This window comes from Rattus rattus, chromosome 5, assembly GCF_011064425.1.
Source record: "Rattus rattus isolate New Zealand chromosome 5, Rrattus_CSIRO_v1, whole genome shotgun sequence".
Classification (NCBI taxonomy): Eukaryota; Metazoa; Chordata; class Mammalia; order Rodentia; family Muridae; genus Rattus; species Rattus rattus.
In genome coordinates this window covers 135,196,433-135,213,541 of record NC_046158.1, presented here as the reverse complement: position 1 = coordinate 135,213,541, position 17,109 = coordinate 135,196,433, and the positions used below count along the sequence as shown (strand labels likewise).

Sequence of the window (17,109 nt, the reverse complement as noted above, 5' to 3'; positions counted from 1 at the left end):
TTTATGTCACTCTCTGAATTTGACTAGAACTCATGGGAGTGGAATCTTAGTGTCTGCTCTTCTGTTACTGCTTATTTCACTTAGCAGGGTGTCTTTCCCAGCCCTCCAGCTTTATAACGGAAACTTGAAGCGTGTAGAAAAGTTAAGTCAGTATAACGAGCCCCCGTGTGCATGCTCACGGCATTCCTCACAGCTTGTTCTATTCTTGACAAATGATGTGCGTTTCCACTCCCCTCCTGGGAAAGGGCTCCTAACCATCCCCAGGCTCAGCTCCTTCCACCTGCCTGGAGTGCTTACAGTGCACACTAGCACGAATAGCCTGTCGCCTGTTTTCTCTGGGAAGGGACAGTGCCCCGTGTGTCTCTGCTGTCGACACAGTGAGGAGGGGAAGAAACATTCAGGGCAGGGCTGGGGTGCAGATCACTTGGTACGTTATTGCCCAGAATTCACAAAGCCCGGGGTTTGATTCCCTGAACCACGGCGGCACATGCCTAAAATCTCGGCTGGAATGGTCTGTCACTGATTTATTTGTGTTAGGGATTGAACACAGGGCTTTATGCATGCTAGGTAAGCGCCCTGCCAAATTAGCTATGTCTCTAGTCCATTGGAGGCTTTTTAGTCTCCTCTTTTTTCATTATTTGAGAATTTCATGCATGTATATACTGTGTTTTGATTAAAACCCACCTCTCATTCCCTCTCCTACAAGTTCCTCTTGCTCCTGTTATCCTATCATATCCTCCATCCCCCATCCCACCCCAACCCACTTTTCCCTTCCAAATTTATCAGCTCTGTCTTTTTGTCTTGTTTTCCCGGTGAGTTTACTTGTTGCTGTCTATGTGGTTTAGTCCCACCTGCTTGGAGCATGGGGAGTCTCATGTTCTGCACCCAAGAGATGCTTTAAATCTCACCCCTAGTCCCCAGTGAAGGCTTCACCCAGGAGGTGCTTTAAATCTCACCCCTCGTCCCCAGTGAAGGCTTCCATTCAGTAGGAGCCACCTGGTACTTCGGCAAGCACACAGGTGACAAGCAGAAAAAGCTTGAAAAATGCACTATTCGTCTGGGAAATGGTCGAGAAATTTCAGTATGAGGAACCCGTCACCCACAGATTCTGATTTAACTGGCATAGGTGGGCAGCCATGTGGGTTCGGCATTCTTTAGAACACTCTGCAATCACAAGGTTCTAGGCCTGCTCAAGACTAACTAAAGGAATCTCTCTACATCCTCATCTCGTTGGCCCCATTGATTCTCAACAACCGTGTGCCAGAGGCCCCATTGGTGCCCTTCCTGATGCTCTACTGTGTCACAGGCCTTCTGTGACCTGTTGTTCTCTCTCTCTCTCTCTCTCTCTCTCTCTCTCTCTCTCTCTCTCATTTATTTATTTCCCTTTTTTTATTGGATATTTTAAGTATTTACATTTCAAACGTTATCCCCTTTCTGGGTTCCCCCCTCTCCCGTCCCCTTTCCCTCTGCTTCTATGAGGATGCTCCCCCCCCACCCACCCACCCAGTCCTACCTCACCTCCCTGTCATTCCCCTACACTGGGGTTTGAGCCTTCACAGGACCAAGGGCCTCTCCCCCTATTGATGCCGGACAATGCCATCCTCTGCTATGTATGCGGCTGGAGCCATGGGTCCTTCCCGTGTACTCCCTGGTTGTGGTTTAGTCTCGTTGCCTGTCCTCCGTGGGAGTCTTTTGGCCTCCATGCCTTGAAGATCATGTTGAGCCTGATCAACTCTCCTGGACCTGAGGGTCAGCTTGTTACCTTGAAGGACTCGCTCTTTCATGCACTGCTCTCTCTTGTTAGAGTGCCCTGAAGCTCTCCTCGTACTCCCAGATGGATTGATTTATTTATATCTCCCTGCATGTATATTGTATGTCGAGTGCATGCCTGGCGACAGTGGAGGCCGGGAGAAGGCGTCAGATGCCCCGGAACTAGAGTTACAGACGACTGTGAGGCACCATGTGGATGCTGGGAACCAAACCGGGGCTCACGACCACTGAGTTGTCTCTGCAGCCTGGTTTAGCTGTTTTCAAACATGCTGGGTGTCCCAGAGCTTGCTGTGTAGACCAGGCTGGCTTCAAACTCACAGACATCCTCCTGTCTCCACCTCCCAGTGCTTGGGAATTACCACGCCCAGCTAATTCTCCCTTTTCTTTTTTGGTCTGTTGTTTTCAGCCAGGGTTTCTCTGCGTAGCCCTGGCTATCCTGGAATTCACTCTGTAGATCAGGCTGGCCTTGAACTCAGAGACCCAGCTGGTGCTGCTACCCAAGTGCTGGGATTAAAGAAAGGCATTCACAGTACACCTGGCTAAAACTTTTAAAAAATCTTTTTTGTTTTGTTTTAAAGATTTGTTTGTTTGTTTGTTTGTTTATTATACATAAGTACCCTGTAGCTGTCTTCAGATACCAGAAGAGGGCATCAGATTCCATTACAGGTGGTTGTGAGCCACCATGTGGTTGCTGGGATTTGAACTCAGGACCTCTGGAAGAGCAGTCAGTGCTCTTAACCGCTGAGCCATCTCTCCAGCCTGATCCTCCTTATTTTCAAAGTCCATTTCTTTGCACAGACTTCCCTAAGCTCTCTGGATCCCTGTGGTGGGCTCTGCGTTTCACCGTCCATCCATACAACAGAGGGTTTGGTGTTTATCGTGTGCGGATGAGGAGCATGTTGGTGAATCGAAGTTGGCTTGATCTCCTTCCCACCACAGCCACTGAGGCAGGCGGCACTGGAGTAGCTACTGAGCGAGTGGATAAAGACCCAGTACTAAGAGAGTGCACTGATGGACGATGACAGTGGAGGGTTCGATGACAGTGGAGGGTTCGGTGTGGCCAGGGGGAGCTCTCCCAGGACGCATTCTCAAGTACAGGTTGAGGGTGAGGGGCAGATGCAGCAGTGGATGGATCTTGGTCTCACCCAGGGCCTTAGCATCTGTTCAGTGCCCAGGGCTTTGCTCTGTGCTACCCTCTGCTTCTGAATTACAAGGCCCCTGAGGGCTGAGTGCAGCCGCTGTGATTGCACTCTTGGCATTATGCTAACTAAGCACGTGGTGGTAGTTCCCAGGACAGTGCCATGGATTCCTCTTACTCTAGACCTAGACACCCTAATTTCCTAAAGAACGCCTTTTATGCCATGAGGTAAACAGTGGGCAACCTGTTAGAGTGTGGGAAATTGCCCTGCACCTTAGCGCTTGGCTCCCACGTATCTCTCTCCTCTTCTGCTGGTTTGCAGACCTGAGGAGACTCCCTTCTCGATGAGTTATTAACAGTCTGAGAGGACGAAGGCTGCAGCTGGGTTTGGTGCTGAAGGCTGCCATCTCCAGCACACTGGTACTGTGTGATGACGAGGCGGACACCTGGCCTCAGCAGTGCAGGGACGGTCCCCTCTCAACACCAGCTACCTCGATAACCTCTGAGCCTCAGAGCTTATCTGTCAGGAGGGGGTAATCACACCCGTGCTGTGTGACACAGGTAGTCATTAGCTGGCAAAGAAACCTGGTAGTCTGGGACAGGTTGCTGGCAGGGCTAACACCTCCTGAGTCTCCCTTTTCTTCTAACTTCTCAGGACCCCTGTGTTTGGATTTGGCCTGTCCCAGCCATCTCCCCCTGCTCCAGGCATCCCTGAGTGCAGCAAGCCTTGACTCCCTGCTTCTCTCTTTCCGGGCTCTGCTCATCCTCCAAGCCCCTGTGACACGCCCACCCACTCCTTCCAATATCACATAAGTGGGTCTCAGCCAACAGCACCCTGCCTGTGCCCAGAGCACTTCACACGCAGGCGGCCTGTTGTGTTTGCAAATGGCTTGCAGGAAGATGGTGTGCCTGAGCTTGTCCTTGGCCGCGTTACCATCACTAGAAGTGAATTTCCCTAGCTCAGCCACCACATCAGGATGGTCTTCAGCTGTGGACCTGGAGGTGGGGGTGGGGTGGGGAGAGGTTTCTTTAACAGAAGCAGGTAAAATGTCTCCCCACCGATTTGTTAAAAACCTTTCTGATAGCTGACCTGGCATCAGCTTCAGACACCTCGAGGCCCGTGAGGCTGGACCACTGTATAACAAGAACTAAATGCCCCTGAGTCTCCGTAGTCTTCATTACATGAAGACCTTTTGTGGACCTTGTCTCTTAATGCTTGCAACTCTGTGGGGTAGAATGATCAGGCTTGGCTAACTCTTGAGAAACCAAGGCTCCAGCAGGGTAAGGGCTTCTCAAAGGCCACACTACATCAAGTGACTGAGCTGGTATTGAACTTAGGTGGTCTGGCTCCTACTGCTGTCTCAAGCCGTATCGGCTGCTAACTAAAGTGTGCTCTTATGTATTGTGCCCAACATATTTCGCTTTTAAAATGGCTTTGCAACCTGGCACAGTGTAGCCAATGAGTCAGGAGTTCAAGGCCTCCCTTGGCTACGTAGATAATTTAAGGGCAGCCCTGGGTGACCCTGTTGCAAAAATCAAAAAGCTGTGCTAGAGCGAGCGAGCTCACTCGGTTAAGAAAGTTACCACCAAGCCTATGGGCCAAGCTGGATCCCAGGGACCCGCATGGTGAAAGGAGAGAACCAACCCTTGATGGTTGTCCCCTGACCGTCACGTGCACCCTGTGGTGTGGGTACACCCAAACCCGCATGCCTGCAAAATCAGTAAGTGGAATTATTTTTAAAACCCGTTACTTTTTTTGTGTGATGGAACTAGGAATTGAATCCAGGGCTTTGAAGATACTAAGCGAGTGCTTACTGAGCCACACCCCCGGGGCACATTACCTCATCTCTGTAATCGGAGGATGGTATCGATAGAACAAGTGTTTCCTTTTACCTCCACTGCTCCAGGTCTGGGGTTAGAGGTATGCACCGCCACACCCGTTTTAGAGCAAATGTTTTCATTGCTCTGAGTCCCCAAGAAGCCCGAGACTGGGGTTTAACTGTTACCATCAAACCTGACTGGCAGAACTCAGACTCAGTCCAGTTTTCTGAGTCCAAGGCAGCACTTCAGTTCCATGACCTACCTTGCACAAAGGCACAAAAACACTTCTGGGGCCTCTCCTTCTGTCGCCTTCATCCTCCCCTGCACTAGAGGTCCGAGCTAGAAAATGTCTTTAATTGGCCTCTAGAATATCTGGGCTTCCAAATAGACTTCCCAGAGCCAGGAGAGGCAATATCAGGCACACAGCCAGGCTCGGAGCAGGTGCAGCCCCCTGACACCCATGGCCATCCAGCTAGGAGCAACCTGCTCCTCTCCTCGTGGGTAACAGTGAAGGCAAGGTACCCAGTCCCCTTTCCCAAAGAGCTAGCTTGCTACCTTGCAGATGTGTGACCTTGGACCACGCAAGTGTGAGAAGCCACATCCATCCCATGCCCAGGCAAACAGACTAGCAGTGCTGCCAGCCCGCACTTTGTTAACAGCCGCACAAGTATGGCTGCTGTGCTAGCCTTCCTGGGCTTTGCAGGCGTTCATTGTCTAGGCCAGGCACACAATGGTAGGGTTGAATGAACCTTACCTGGAAGGATCCGCCAAACACAGGCACCAGCTCTGCGTTACCTTAGCCAGTGCCATGACCCTCAGAGTCCCGTGTTCTTCTATATGAAAAGAATGGTTGAGGGGCTGGGAGACCTCAGTGGTTATGAGCACTGGCTGCTTTTCCAGAGGACCTGGGCTTCATTCCTAGCACCCATGTGCTGCTTCACAACTACCTCAGCTCCAGTGGCAGGGAATCGGACACACTTTTCTGGTCTCTGCTCAAACCAGGCACGAATGTGGTGCACATGCAGGCCAAACCCTCATACACATAAACTAAAAATAAGATTTACTTTTAAACAAAGAAGCAGCACTCGGGAGGCACAGGCAGCTTTGTGAGTTCCAGCCCGGTCTACATAGTGCGTTCCACCAGACCAGCCAGAGCTACCGAGTTAAACCCTGTCTCAACAGACCCCCAAACGCCTGGCCGGATGTTTTCAGAAGCTCTCCCAATGCCCTCTCGCTCCTTCTGAATCTATTCTCTGGTCTCCCATTGAAATATCCAAGTTCTGTATCGTGGCTCTGCAAGATACCTCCTGTTCTGTTTCAGGGGATCCTTTCAGATGATCACGGCCTGGCTGCTGCTCTCTGGAGAACTTTCTTCAACCAAAAATGTGAAGACCCTCGGCAGCTTGAACTGCTGGTGGAGTATGTGAGGAAACAGGTCAGCACCATCTCTCTCCCTGTGCAAACATAGCGGCATCTGCGTCCTCCTGAGTGTGTGCCGTTAGCACCTTGGCAGGTGATAAGAGGTTGGCACACCAGGAGCTAGTTTAAGGGATTCTGACCCAACCTCATAAGCAGCAAGCGCTCTGCTGAAAACAGGGCTCCTCCCACCCTCCTTTTCTTCCTTTCCTTTCCCTTCCTTCCTTCCTTCCTTCCTTCCTTCCTTCCTTCCTTCCTTCCTTCTCTCTTTCTCTTTCTTTCAGACAAGGTCTCTCTCCTGTAGCCCAGGCTGGCCCTGATTCCCGATCCTCCTGCCTTTACCTGTGAGCCACCAGGCCTAGCTTGTGAATGAGCGTCTTCAGCTCAGTCGTAGTGGCAATGCCTTTAATCCCAGCTCTTGGGAGGCAGAGGCAGACAGATCTCTGAGTTCAAAGTCAGCCTGGCCTACATAGAGAGTTCCAGGACTCTCTTGTCTTTTCAAGACTGTTTCTTTCTTGGGGAGAAAAAAACAACAAAGAAAGAGCATGTCCGTGTCCAGCTGTGACTGGGCCAAGGATCCTAGGGATGGGGACAGAGAGGAAAGGAAGCTCAATCTGCTTTCAGAAAGCCATGGCTATTCATTCGCTGTTTCATTACTGCTGGGGCTGGGGGCTGGGGGCTGTGCTAAATACCACGCCCTCAATCCCGGAAGCTGGCAGGAGGCATAGTGACACCCACCATGTCCATCGTGTACTTGTAGATTTCCCCGCTCCTGACGTGTAGCAGAGCCAGGCTTCAGGCAACACCTAACAGACATCTCTAGCTCTCCCCACTGGCCGCTCTTCACTGTCGATCAGGGTCCCCCGGTCAGGGCCTTACTCCTGACTTTTCAGGGCTCCTGATTCTAAAGCTTCCAGGGAGCTCTTTCGGAAGAACTGCTTGAGCATGGCTAATAATGAGAATTAACTCCTGATCTCTTGCCCCAGACCTGCTTGGGTAGGAAACTAATGCCTGCTGAATGAATGAACTCACTCATCCTGAGGTGGCCCGTGGAGGCTTTTCCGGGGTCTCGCAGTTGGTTCAGCCTGCATGACTGGCCTCAGACCCCAAGCTGGGTGAATCATTTAACCACCAGAGGCCACAGCTGCTGCAGACAGCTCACCGGATCGGGCTGTTCATGAGCCACGCCTGTGGACTCAGCCTGCGGGGTAGGAGGGGCATCGTGCCACAGTAACTCTCGAGTTCACCCCCATGGCCTTGCTAGCCTCCAACAGCCAGGAAAGGGAAGGCTAGACCCCAGCTCTAGAGCGGACAGGGCAAATAGGACCAGCTAGTTGCCTGCAGAAAGGCTGGCGTGCAGAAGCTGTTGACAGACAGATGGTAGGGAACTCCCGAAGTCAAGACAGTTCTTGAGATCTGCCAAAGCCAGGGAGAAGGTACTTCCGGCTGGAGAGCCTCACTCTCGGACAGGGATTGAAATTGGCAAAGTAAATACTTTTTTTTTTTGAGAGACCCACCCAATTTTCCCATTTGGCCTGGTGGGTTTGTGCCAAAGGCCATGACAGCTAGGACCTTCCCAGGGGCCCAGAAGGAAGAGTTCGCCATAACTAATGTCTTTGTGAATAGTCTCACTTGGAACCATTAGAAGTGGGCAGTAGGGGCCCTAAGAAAGCAAGGAGCTATTGATGGGGACCCAGTTCGGCCATGCCTTGAGGACCTGCTGTGTCAGTCCTCCCCTCCAGGAGCCAGACAGGTCACAGGCAGCCAATCAGGTTCAGGAGGGTGCCGGGGAAGACCAAGGAGAGAAGTGTCATGGCAGCCCAGGAAGCTGTCTTGAGCAGTCTCTGGTGCTGCACACCTGCTACTGTTTGATAAGCAATCTGCAGTTATGTCGAGGCTAACCTCCTGTGAGGAAGGCAAAATGGTGGCATTGGAGGGAGGAGCAGAGGAGCCAGAAAGAGGCGTGGGCTCCGTTTCAGTTGAGCTGCATCCCTGGCAAACCTGGACCTCTCGGGTGAGACTGGGGCTAAGTTCGAGAGGCATCGTAAGACGCGACAGGAGCAGTGAGCTCTTTGAAGAGGGGACAATCCAAGACCTAAGATGACGCCCCCAGTCTTCCTTCCTCTTCTGTAAGGGAGCCTGCCCAATGGGGCCAGGCAAACTGAGCCCACCGGGCGGCCACAGGGCTACTAAAGGACAGTGGAGTCACAGACACTAGAAAACCAGCTGGCATGCGGTGTTTTGCATACACCTTGCTGTTTCTCCCCCCGGTCCCCATGAGACACACATTTCCAGCTGCTCTCGGTGCAGTGCCACCAGGGGAGGGCAGGGAGAACAGTCATTCGCTCTAACTCCTGGCCTTCAAGAACTTTGTGATGGGGGTGGAGCCGTGGTTAATGTCCCTCATCTGGAGTGGGTGGAGCGGAGATGTGTGACAGTGCGAGTCACTAGGCCAGTAGTTCTCAACCTTCCTAATGCTGTGACCCTTTAATACCAGAGTCCCTCATGTTGTGGTGACCCCAACCATAAAATTACTTCCTTGTTATTTCATCACTGTAATTTTGATACTGTTAAGAATCATAGTGTAAATATCTGACATGCTGATATGTAGGATGTCTGATATGCGACCTCTGCAAAAGGATCATTTGATCCCAAAGGGATCGTGGCCCAGAGGTTGAGAACCGCTGCCCTGGGTAATTATTTCTCCAAGTCTTTTTTATGTAGTAACCTTGGATCTGGACAGTCAGATAACCCCCACCATCACCTTTGTCCCTCTCTTCTCCTTGGGGAGGCTGTATCTCCCTCAAGTGAGCACCTATCCTCTGTTCCGTGCCCTCTCTACTTGCAGATGCAATACCTGGACTCCATGAACGGGGAGGATCTGCTGCTGACAGGGGAAGTGAGATGGCGCCCTCTGGTGGAGAAGAATCCACAAAGCATCTTGAAGCCCCATGCTCCTACTTACAATGATGAAGGTCTTTGACAGACTGGTCCCTCTGGACAGCCAGCCACCCGGCTGGCTCTGAGGAACCTCCATGGAAGAAGTGCCTGTTTGCCCCAGGACCCTGAAGAAGGCGGCCTGGACTGACTTTTGAACAGCACCTGTTGAACACTCGGTCCATTTGTGCTGAGTTTCTCCTTCCTGAGCCCAAGAGTCTGATCTGGTGGGGGTGCTGCTGGGAGATCGATCCTCTTGCTCTTCTGATACGTTCCCTCCCTCAAGAGAAGTCCCAAGCACACTTCCCACACCCCTTCAGCAGCACACGTGACTGAGAGCTTTATCTGAAGGCTGAGGAAGGGATGGGTAGGTTAAAAAGGGGGTGCCTTCACCCAGGGCCCCCTGTGCCTGGAGCAGTTTGTAATGTCCCTAAGTCAATGCAGGTAACCATATACTGTTCCCCATCTGTGAGCCATGGGGTTGAAGGAGCCATTAAAAAGAGAGATTTATTTCTGCCATGGTTTTTCTTTGTTCCAAGGTCTCTTAGAAACATAGGTAAAGCCCAGTATAGTGGCTCATGCCTTTAATCCAAGCACTTGGGAGGCAGAGGCAGGTGATGCTCTGCGTTCTAGGCCAGCCTGGTCTACAGAGTGAATGTCAGGGCAGCCAGAGTTACGGAGAGGAACCTTATCTTGAAAAACCAAGAGAAAAGAAAGGCGTAGGTGAGACTGGATTCTCCAGTCTCAGGAAATAACTCCAGCTCAGCTAGAGGCAGCAAGAGGAAGAGAGGAGGTCAGGGGCTCCCTGCTGCTCCTGTCTCCAGGTCACAAGAGGAGCCACTGTCTAGGCAAGGCACAGTCTGCCGGGCATGTTCTCTGGGATCCAGGAGGTCTCTGAGGACCAAGGGGCTTGTCACATCCTAAGTCATTTAGAAAGAACAAAAGTCCCTTTGTCACCCACGGTGAACTGCAGAGGGAACACACTCTCTTTCCTCACTTGGCCCCCCTTCACATGAGATAGTGTGGTAAAGAGAACATTCTCCTGGCATGTTGGTACCATCGCAAGCCACCACAGCCTAGCGTCTACCCCCTCCCCAACTGCTAAAGCATGTGCTGTAGTGGGAGCTGGATCTGGGCACGTGAGGGGCCTGGTCTCTCTGGGCACGTGAGGGTCTGTTCTCTCTTCTCTGAGTCTGGCTCATCTCTTGGAAGGTTTTCTGAAATTGAGGAATGGGGGTGGGGACCGTCTCGCCCCTCCCTTCCCCCACCCAGCTTCCTTCATTGAACTTGCTATAAAATGAGTCATATGAAGAAACCCTATACTGTGAGGTATGCGCCACTTCTGTGAAAACATTACAAATCAAGCCGCCTTCTCAGTTTATTTAAGATGCTTTTGTTGCAAGCGGGGCTCTGGAGTGAGGCGTCCTCTGTGGGTATGAGATAATAGCACCTTGTAACTCATTACATCTGGGCACTATTTACATAAACCAGAGGCGAGCCAGGCAGGGATTTGCTGATTAATTTATTTTTAATGGACTGAGGTATGCCATGCACCAAAATAAACTTTACTGTGTGTACCTAACTGCTCCTGGAATGGATGGAAAAATTAATGGAACAGATTTTGGCTCCTAACTCTGCACATTAATTCATATATAAAAGTTATTTGAGCGTTAACCCATTTGCTGCCCAGGGCAGCTCCCTAGCCACAGATCCCAGCCCGCAGCACCAGCTTAGCTACTGGGCTTGCTTTCCTGTTCTGGAACCTCAAAGTTTGCTCGCAACTTTAAAGGTCATTTGCGACCATGCCGGTACCCTTGCCCACCTTCCTTAGGTTCTGAGTTCACACAAAGCCTAGCTGAGTCCCTGTGCATAGATTATATCCACAGCATTCAGTGCTAGGATCCAGCAACTCTCCACAAAGCTCCTCATTCACCAACACCTGCGTCGGTTGCCACACTGGGCCCTCTCATCTTCAAGATAAAACTCAGGTACTCAATAGGCCACAGGCTGTTTGGTTGACTCCCACTCATCCCGGCCTGCTTTACAGGTCTCATCCATCTCTCCCCTGAGCACCCTGAGTCGCTTGGGGTTATCTGAAGGGACCCCACTCTCTCCTGTACGTGGACCTCTTGTCCTGACTAAAGAAATCTTAACCCTCTCGAGTATCACCTCCCTGCCCCTCTCCCCCAGACCCCTGCAGGCTTCCAGGGTGCTCTTGATGGTGTCCTCTCTAAACTTGGCACCTCTCAAAAACACTGAGGTGGTTTTTGTCTCACCCTCCTTCCGGACTGTGATCGATGATGTTGGCTGCAGTCGCACAGAGTGGCTGCCGAGTTGGGAGGTCACTCACTGTGCACTGCCGTGCAGTGCCTACGTGCACCTCGGTTCCTAACTGAGAGTGAACGGACAGCTGAGCCACTGGCTGTCAGTGCTAGCCCAACCAAAAGGGCCCCGCTGGGCTAGCCTCAGCTGCACTTATTTAGCAGTGATGCTACAGTATCAAGCAATTCCAAACCCAAAGGCCCCATGCAAACACTTTTTTAATTTAAAAAAAAAAGAAAAGGGTTAGACAGACGAGTGGAGGGGGGGGGCTCGCTCTTCCCTGGAAGACTGCTCTTTGGGAATGATTTTTGTCCTTGTGATACAATAAGTTAAGACACACCATTATTTAAAAAGCCGGGCATGGCTGAGGCACGGTTGTCCTGAGCCACAGCGTGAAACCCTGTCTATCTCAATAAAAGAAAGGGCCATGGGGTGACTCAGTGGGTAGAAACTGCTGAACCCAACGACCCTGCTTACATTGCTGGGACCCCACATGGTAGGAGAGAACCGAGCCCTGCAAACTGACTTCTGACCTCGGCTCTCCGTGGCATAGGTCACCACACACACACACACACACACACACACACCACACAACACATACACACAACACACACACACATACACAACACACATACACAACACACACACATACACAATACACACACATACACAATACACATACATACACACACACAACTGAATGTGAATAAGTGAGTGAAAGGAAATTCTGAAGCAAAATTTGAAAATAAAGTGCAAATATTGCAAGGAAAGAGGGAAAATGATTACACTTGAAATCCTACCCAGCGTCCCCAAGACCATGCATGGTTGCCATTGCTCTTGCTCTTGGTTGTCCTTTAGAACTGCACGGACGACCTCACTGCTAAAGCCAGCGAACACTTCAGTTACAGGACATAGAGAAAGCAAGTTAGAGCCGAGCTGGCAGCATCCTTCCTGGAGGCGAGCGTCCGTTGTGTGGAAGGTGCCGCCGTGCGGACCAGTCAGGGAGAGAAGTCAGCCTTCCTACCCAGCTGTGAATCCTGTAAGCTACAATGCCAGGCAAGGTGTCCCCGCCTGTGCAGCGGTGGCATGGCTGTCACAAGGGTAATCAACTGCTTTCTGATGGGATTTGAGACCCATGAGAGTGAGTCTGTGCCTGGTTCTAACCAGTCTGTGTCTGGTCGAAAGCCCATGACTGAGGTCATAGGCCTGAGGGTGAGCCTTGATGTTGGTTTGCTAAGTGACCATGGTGTCAACTGTCCTCTGAATACCTAGTTTACACCCATTGATTAGTACTGCTCACAGCCTTGGTCAGGGAAGCTACTCTCTGCAGTGAGCAGAGGTCAGTGCCAAGGCTCATAAGTGGTCAGAATACAGAGTACTCAGGGAACATCTAAGGGCCAGAAAGATGCCACTGACTGCTCTTCCACTGGACCTGATTTGATTCCCAGTGCTCATGGCAGATCACAGCCATCAGTAATCCACTCCCAGGGGATCCAGTGCCTCTCCGGCCTCTGCAGACACCAGGCTTGTATGTAGTACTCAGATGTAGGCAAAACACACATGTGCATAAAATTAAAAAAAAAATTTTTTTTTTTTGGTTCTTTTTTTTCGGAGCTGGGGACCGAACCCAGGGCCTTGCACTTCCTAGGCAAGCGCTCTACCACTGAGCTAAATCCCCAACCCCTAAAATTAAAATTTTTAATGGGACAGCTATTTCAACTCTCTTTCCCAAGGCTTGGGGAATATCACGGAAGGGGAACAGAGGAAATAGAAGAGCTGGGATGCTGGGAAATGCTGTCTGCTAGACACGACCTGGCCATTGCACTCAGGGACTCCCAGCATCTGATGCTACCGACCAGAACAAGATGGGGCCCAGCAAGACCCCATCATGGATGGAGATGGGGCTCTTCAGGCCCAGTCCCTTCCTGAGAGACTGGTTTGTGCGGAAAAGAGAAGCATTTCTGACAGTAGGGTAGACACTGCTTGTCCATGTCCCAGTAAATAAGCCCACACCCAGGCTCATGCAAGTAACTCTAACAAACTCACTGGGTCTCAAAACACCAAAGACATGAAAACAGAAGGGGACTTGTCAGAGAGAGAGAGAGAGAGAGAGAGAGAGAGAGAGAGAGAGAGAGAGAGAGAGAGAGAGAGAACCAAAACACTATAGATGTATGTGAATGCAATTTTAAAAAGAAACCCTATTTGGGACATTTCCCACTAAAAGAGACTAGCCTAGGCTGCTAATCACCAACACTCACATGGTTTTGGTTGGCTGGGTTTTGGTTTTTTACTTATTAAATTTGTAAGTACATTCTCCTAGCAACATGGCGGACATCCTCGTAAGCATTTTTTTTTTAAGATTTATTTATTTATTCTATATAAGTACACTGTAGCTGTCTTCAGACACACCAGAAGAGGGCATCAGATTTCATTACAGATGGTTGTGAGCCACCATGTGGTTGCTGGGATTTGAACTCAGGACCTCTGGAAGAGCAGTCAGTGCTCTTAACCACTGAGCCATCTCTCCAGCCCCTTGTAAGCATTTTTACCACAAGTGAAGCCATTTGAGGCTAAGGAGGCCTAGAGAGTTACCCAGGATGGCTCCACCCCCTACCTTGTGGCTGCAGGACCCGGCCCTATCCCTAGACCACACCACCTTCCTCCGGTCAGTGTGGAGATCTGCAGTTGCATAAAAGACACAGCCAGGAGCTTCCCCACAGTCAAAGATGGAAGGGCGACCACTTCGAGGTCATGAAGTTCCTGTCACACAAAAAGCATCTTCCGGTGCATCAGAAGATAGTGCTTTCCTTAGAGGTTTTCAAATGAGAAACATTTGTCCAGTGATGTGGACAATAAAACTTAAAAATCACACTTAATTTCTGTTCTGTGTCAGACACATCTGTCACCTGTTATCCCACCTACTGCTCGGAGAGGTGTCAGTCAGAAGCTTGGAAAGGCCCAAGTTTATCCCGCCCACAGGGTCTTGTGGCCGGCACTCCAGCCGTCTGCTGTCCTTCTAGAAAGCTGTAGATGAGGCAGTTATTTGTGGTTACGTGAAAAGACGGGCAGAGCACGGTGTACTCCTGTAGGACCCAGCACTCAAAAGGCAGAGAGGCAGGTACAACTCTAGAGTTTGGGGCTAGCCTGGTCTACATAGTGTTCCAGGTCAGCCAGGGGCTGTATAGAGAAATCCCGTCTCAAACAAATATCACACACAGACTCATGAAAGGGGCTAGAGAGATGCCACATTAGTTAAGCGCTCTTTACTGCTCTTTCAGGGGACCTAGGTTTGGTTCCTAGTGTCTATCTACATTGGGCAGCGAACTCCAATTCCAAGAAGCTTAATGCCATCTTCTGCCTGTGAGGAGATCACTTGCACACACGGGGGATTCACACACACACACACACACACACACACACACACACACACACACACCACACACTATTTAAAAGTTAAAGCATTTGAGCTTCATGAGCTTGTATGGTCAGAAAATCCAGGGCAGGCGCAGTTAGGATAGAAAGAATGGACAACCAGGAAGTGAGGGGCTGCTCAGGCAAAGGCATGGGGCAGGAAGTTCCTGAGGCTCTGGTGGACCTGTGGCCTTAGCTGCTAAGGGAAAGGGAGAGAAAAGTTGCAGAAGAGGGCTACCTGCTCTGGAAGAGACCGGATAATGCATCGTCTGAGTGGCAGCAGTAAGCTACCCCTTGCCCCACTTTCTCGGTAAGGATTGCAGCTTGACAGAAGCAGAGAGGCAGGACGGGGACAAGACGAGTGAGCCTAGGCCAGGAAGGGCTGCCCATCTACACTCTGGTCCTGGGAATGGCAGAGAAGATTCAAAGGGACATTTCAGAGAATACTCACCAGGACCTGCTGCTGCAACCCTGCTGCTGTCTGGGAAAGCCTCCTCTTGGTTGGGTTTTTTCCACACGATGTTCACAGCACTCTGAGGGGTGTCAGGGATCACCACCCCACTGTGCAATAGGAAAATGGTGGGATCCGCTGAGCATGTAGTCTGGGCCCTACCTAATTACCCTTCATACATTTTAGGGTAGCTGGGGATCTAGGTAGGAGCCAGACTCAGGCAGGAGAGAGGCTCTGGGGAAGGGAGGACTAGACCTTGAGATGAGTGGGCTGCCCGGTGTGGTGGCACATGCCTTTAGTTTCAGCACTCGAGAGGCAGAGGCAAGCAGATCTCTGAGTTTGAAGCAAGCCTGGTCTGCGCGGTAAGTTCCAGGACCGCACAGTCAGAGAAAAAGACCCTGTCTCAATAAAAAAAAAAAGGTGAGGATGATTAGCCTGTCCCGAGTATAGAGAAGACACGTAATCATGAAAGTGAGGGGGCTGGGGATTTAGCTCAGCGGTAGAGCGCTTACCTAGGGCGCAAGGCCCTGGGTTGGTCCCCAGCTCAAAAAAAAAAAGAACAAAAAAAAAAAAAAAAAAAAAAAAAAAAAAAAAAAAAAAAAAAAAAGTGAATGGGTTCCCCAGGGGAAGGGGAAGGGTGGGTGGGGTGAGACCGGGGCAGAGGTGACAGCTCTTTGAAGAGGTGTAGGAAGAGCAAGAAGGGATATGGAAGGTGGAATCTAAAGAGGAGACTGGGGGAATGAACAGAGCCTCTAGAAGGGACCAGAGAGTAAGCTGGGGGAGGTTTAAGGGCTTTGGAATATTCTAGGAACACAATTGGTCATTAAGAGAATGCAGACTGCGTGAGGTAACGGCAGCACAAGAGAACAGCATTTGAGCCTTTCGAGGTGTAAGCTGAGATGACATTGCATTTAGTTGAATAGTAAGGATTTTCCTTGAATGTTAAAGACTCTTGTCATTAATCCCTATCAAACATAGAAATCTGCCTTCTCAAACAAGACCTGGCCCTGGCGAGGTGAAAAGAACCCTTTCTTACCCATCCCCCCAACCGCCAAAAGGTTCATTCTGTGTGTATCTGAGTTTGAGGTGAGTTCTGGGCAGGTTCTGGGTCCTAGACTGACTTCCAGTCAGGGAGCCCAGGGAGGTCTCCAAGGATGGGATTGGGAGAATCCTGGCTAGGGGGCTAGTCATGTGCCTGGTGCCTGAAGCCAGAAGGTGTTGGATCTCCTGGAGCTAGCATTACAGATGGTTGTGAGCCATTATGATGGCACTGCCATGAATCTCAGTCCTCCGGAAGAGCAGCCAGTGTTTGTAATCATTAAGCCATCTCTTAGCCCATCGTCCTTTTCAGCAGAGTTTTACTGGATAGCCCAGGATGGCTTAGGATTTGCTACTTAGACCAGGCTGGCTTCAAACTTACAGAGATCCACCTGCTTCTGCCTCCCGAGTGCTAGGATTAAGAGTGTGCACCACCACCTAGCTTGAGTCTTTATCCTTTAGAAAAAAAATGTTTATTCATGAGTTTGCATATAAACACTCTGTCTTCGTTCACATCAGAAGCGGGAATCAAATTCCATTATAGCTGGTTGTGAACCACCATGCGATTGCTGGGAATTGAACTCAGGACCTTTAGGAAGAGCAGCCAGTGCTCTTAACCACTGAGCCATCTCTCCAGCCCCCTTGAACTCTTTCTTAAGAGGAAAAATTGCAAAGACAAATGGGAGGGGGATTCCTGAAGAGAGAAGCCCGGAAGAGAAAGGAGAAGAACACAGGCCAGCTGTTACTGATGCTCAACGAATCTAGAATTTCTCCGCCATTCAGAAGAAGTAGTTTGGGAAGGGAG

General features: G+C 50.5%; 1 protein-coding gene across 3 annotated transcripts in view; it reads left to right on the top strand.

Moving 5' to 3' along the window:
- LOC116902185 (ubiquinol-cytochrome-c reductase complex assembly factor 1) overlaps positions 1-10,664 on the top strand; it is an 89,794-nt gene extending 79,130 nt beyond the window's left edge. For all 3 annotated transcript variants that reach the window (XM_032904548.1, XM_032904551.1, XM_032904550.1), the window contains 2 exons: positions 6,051-6,164; positions 8,994-10,664. In XM_032904548.1, coding sequence (XP_032760439.1) covers positions 6,051-6,164; positions 8,994-9,128 — 249 coding nt within the window. In that variant the 3' untranslated portion in view covers positions 9,129-10,664. The remainder of the gene's footprint in view (positions 1-6,050; positions 6,165-8,993) is intronic.
- The last annotated feature ends 6,445 nt before the right edge of the window (positions 10,665-17,109 follow it).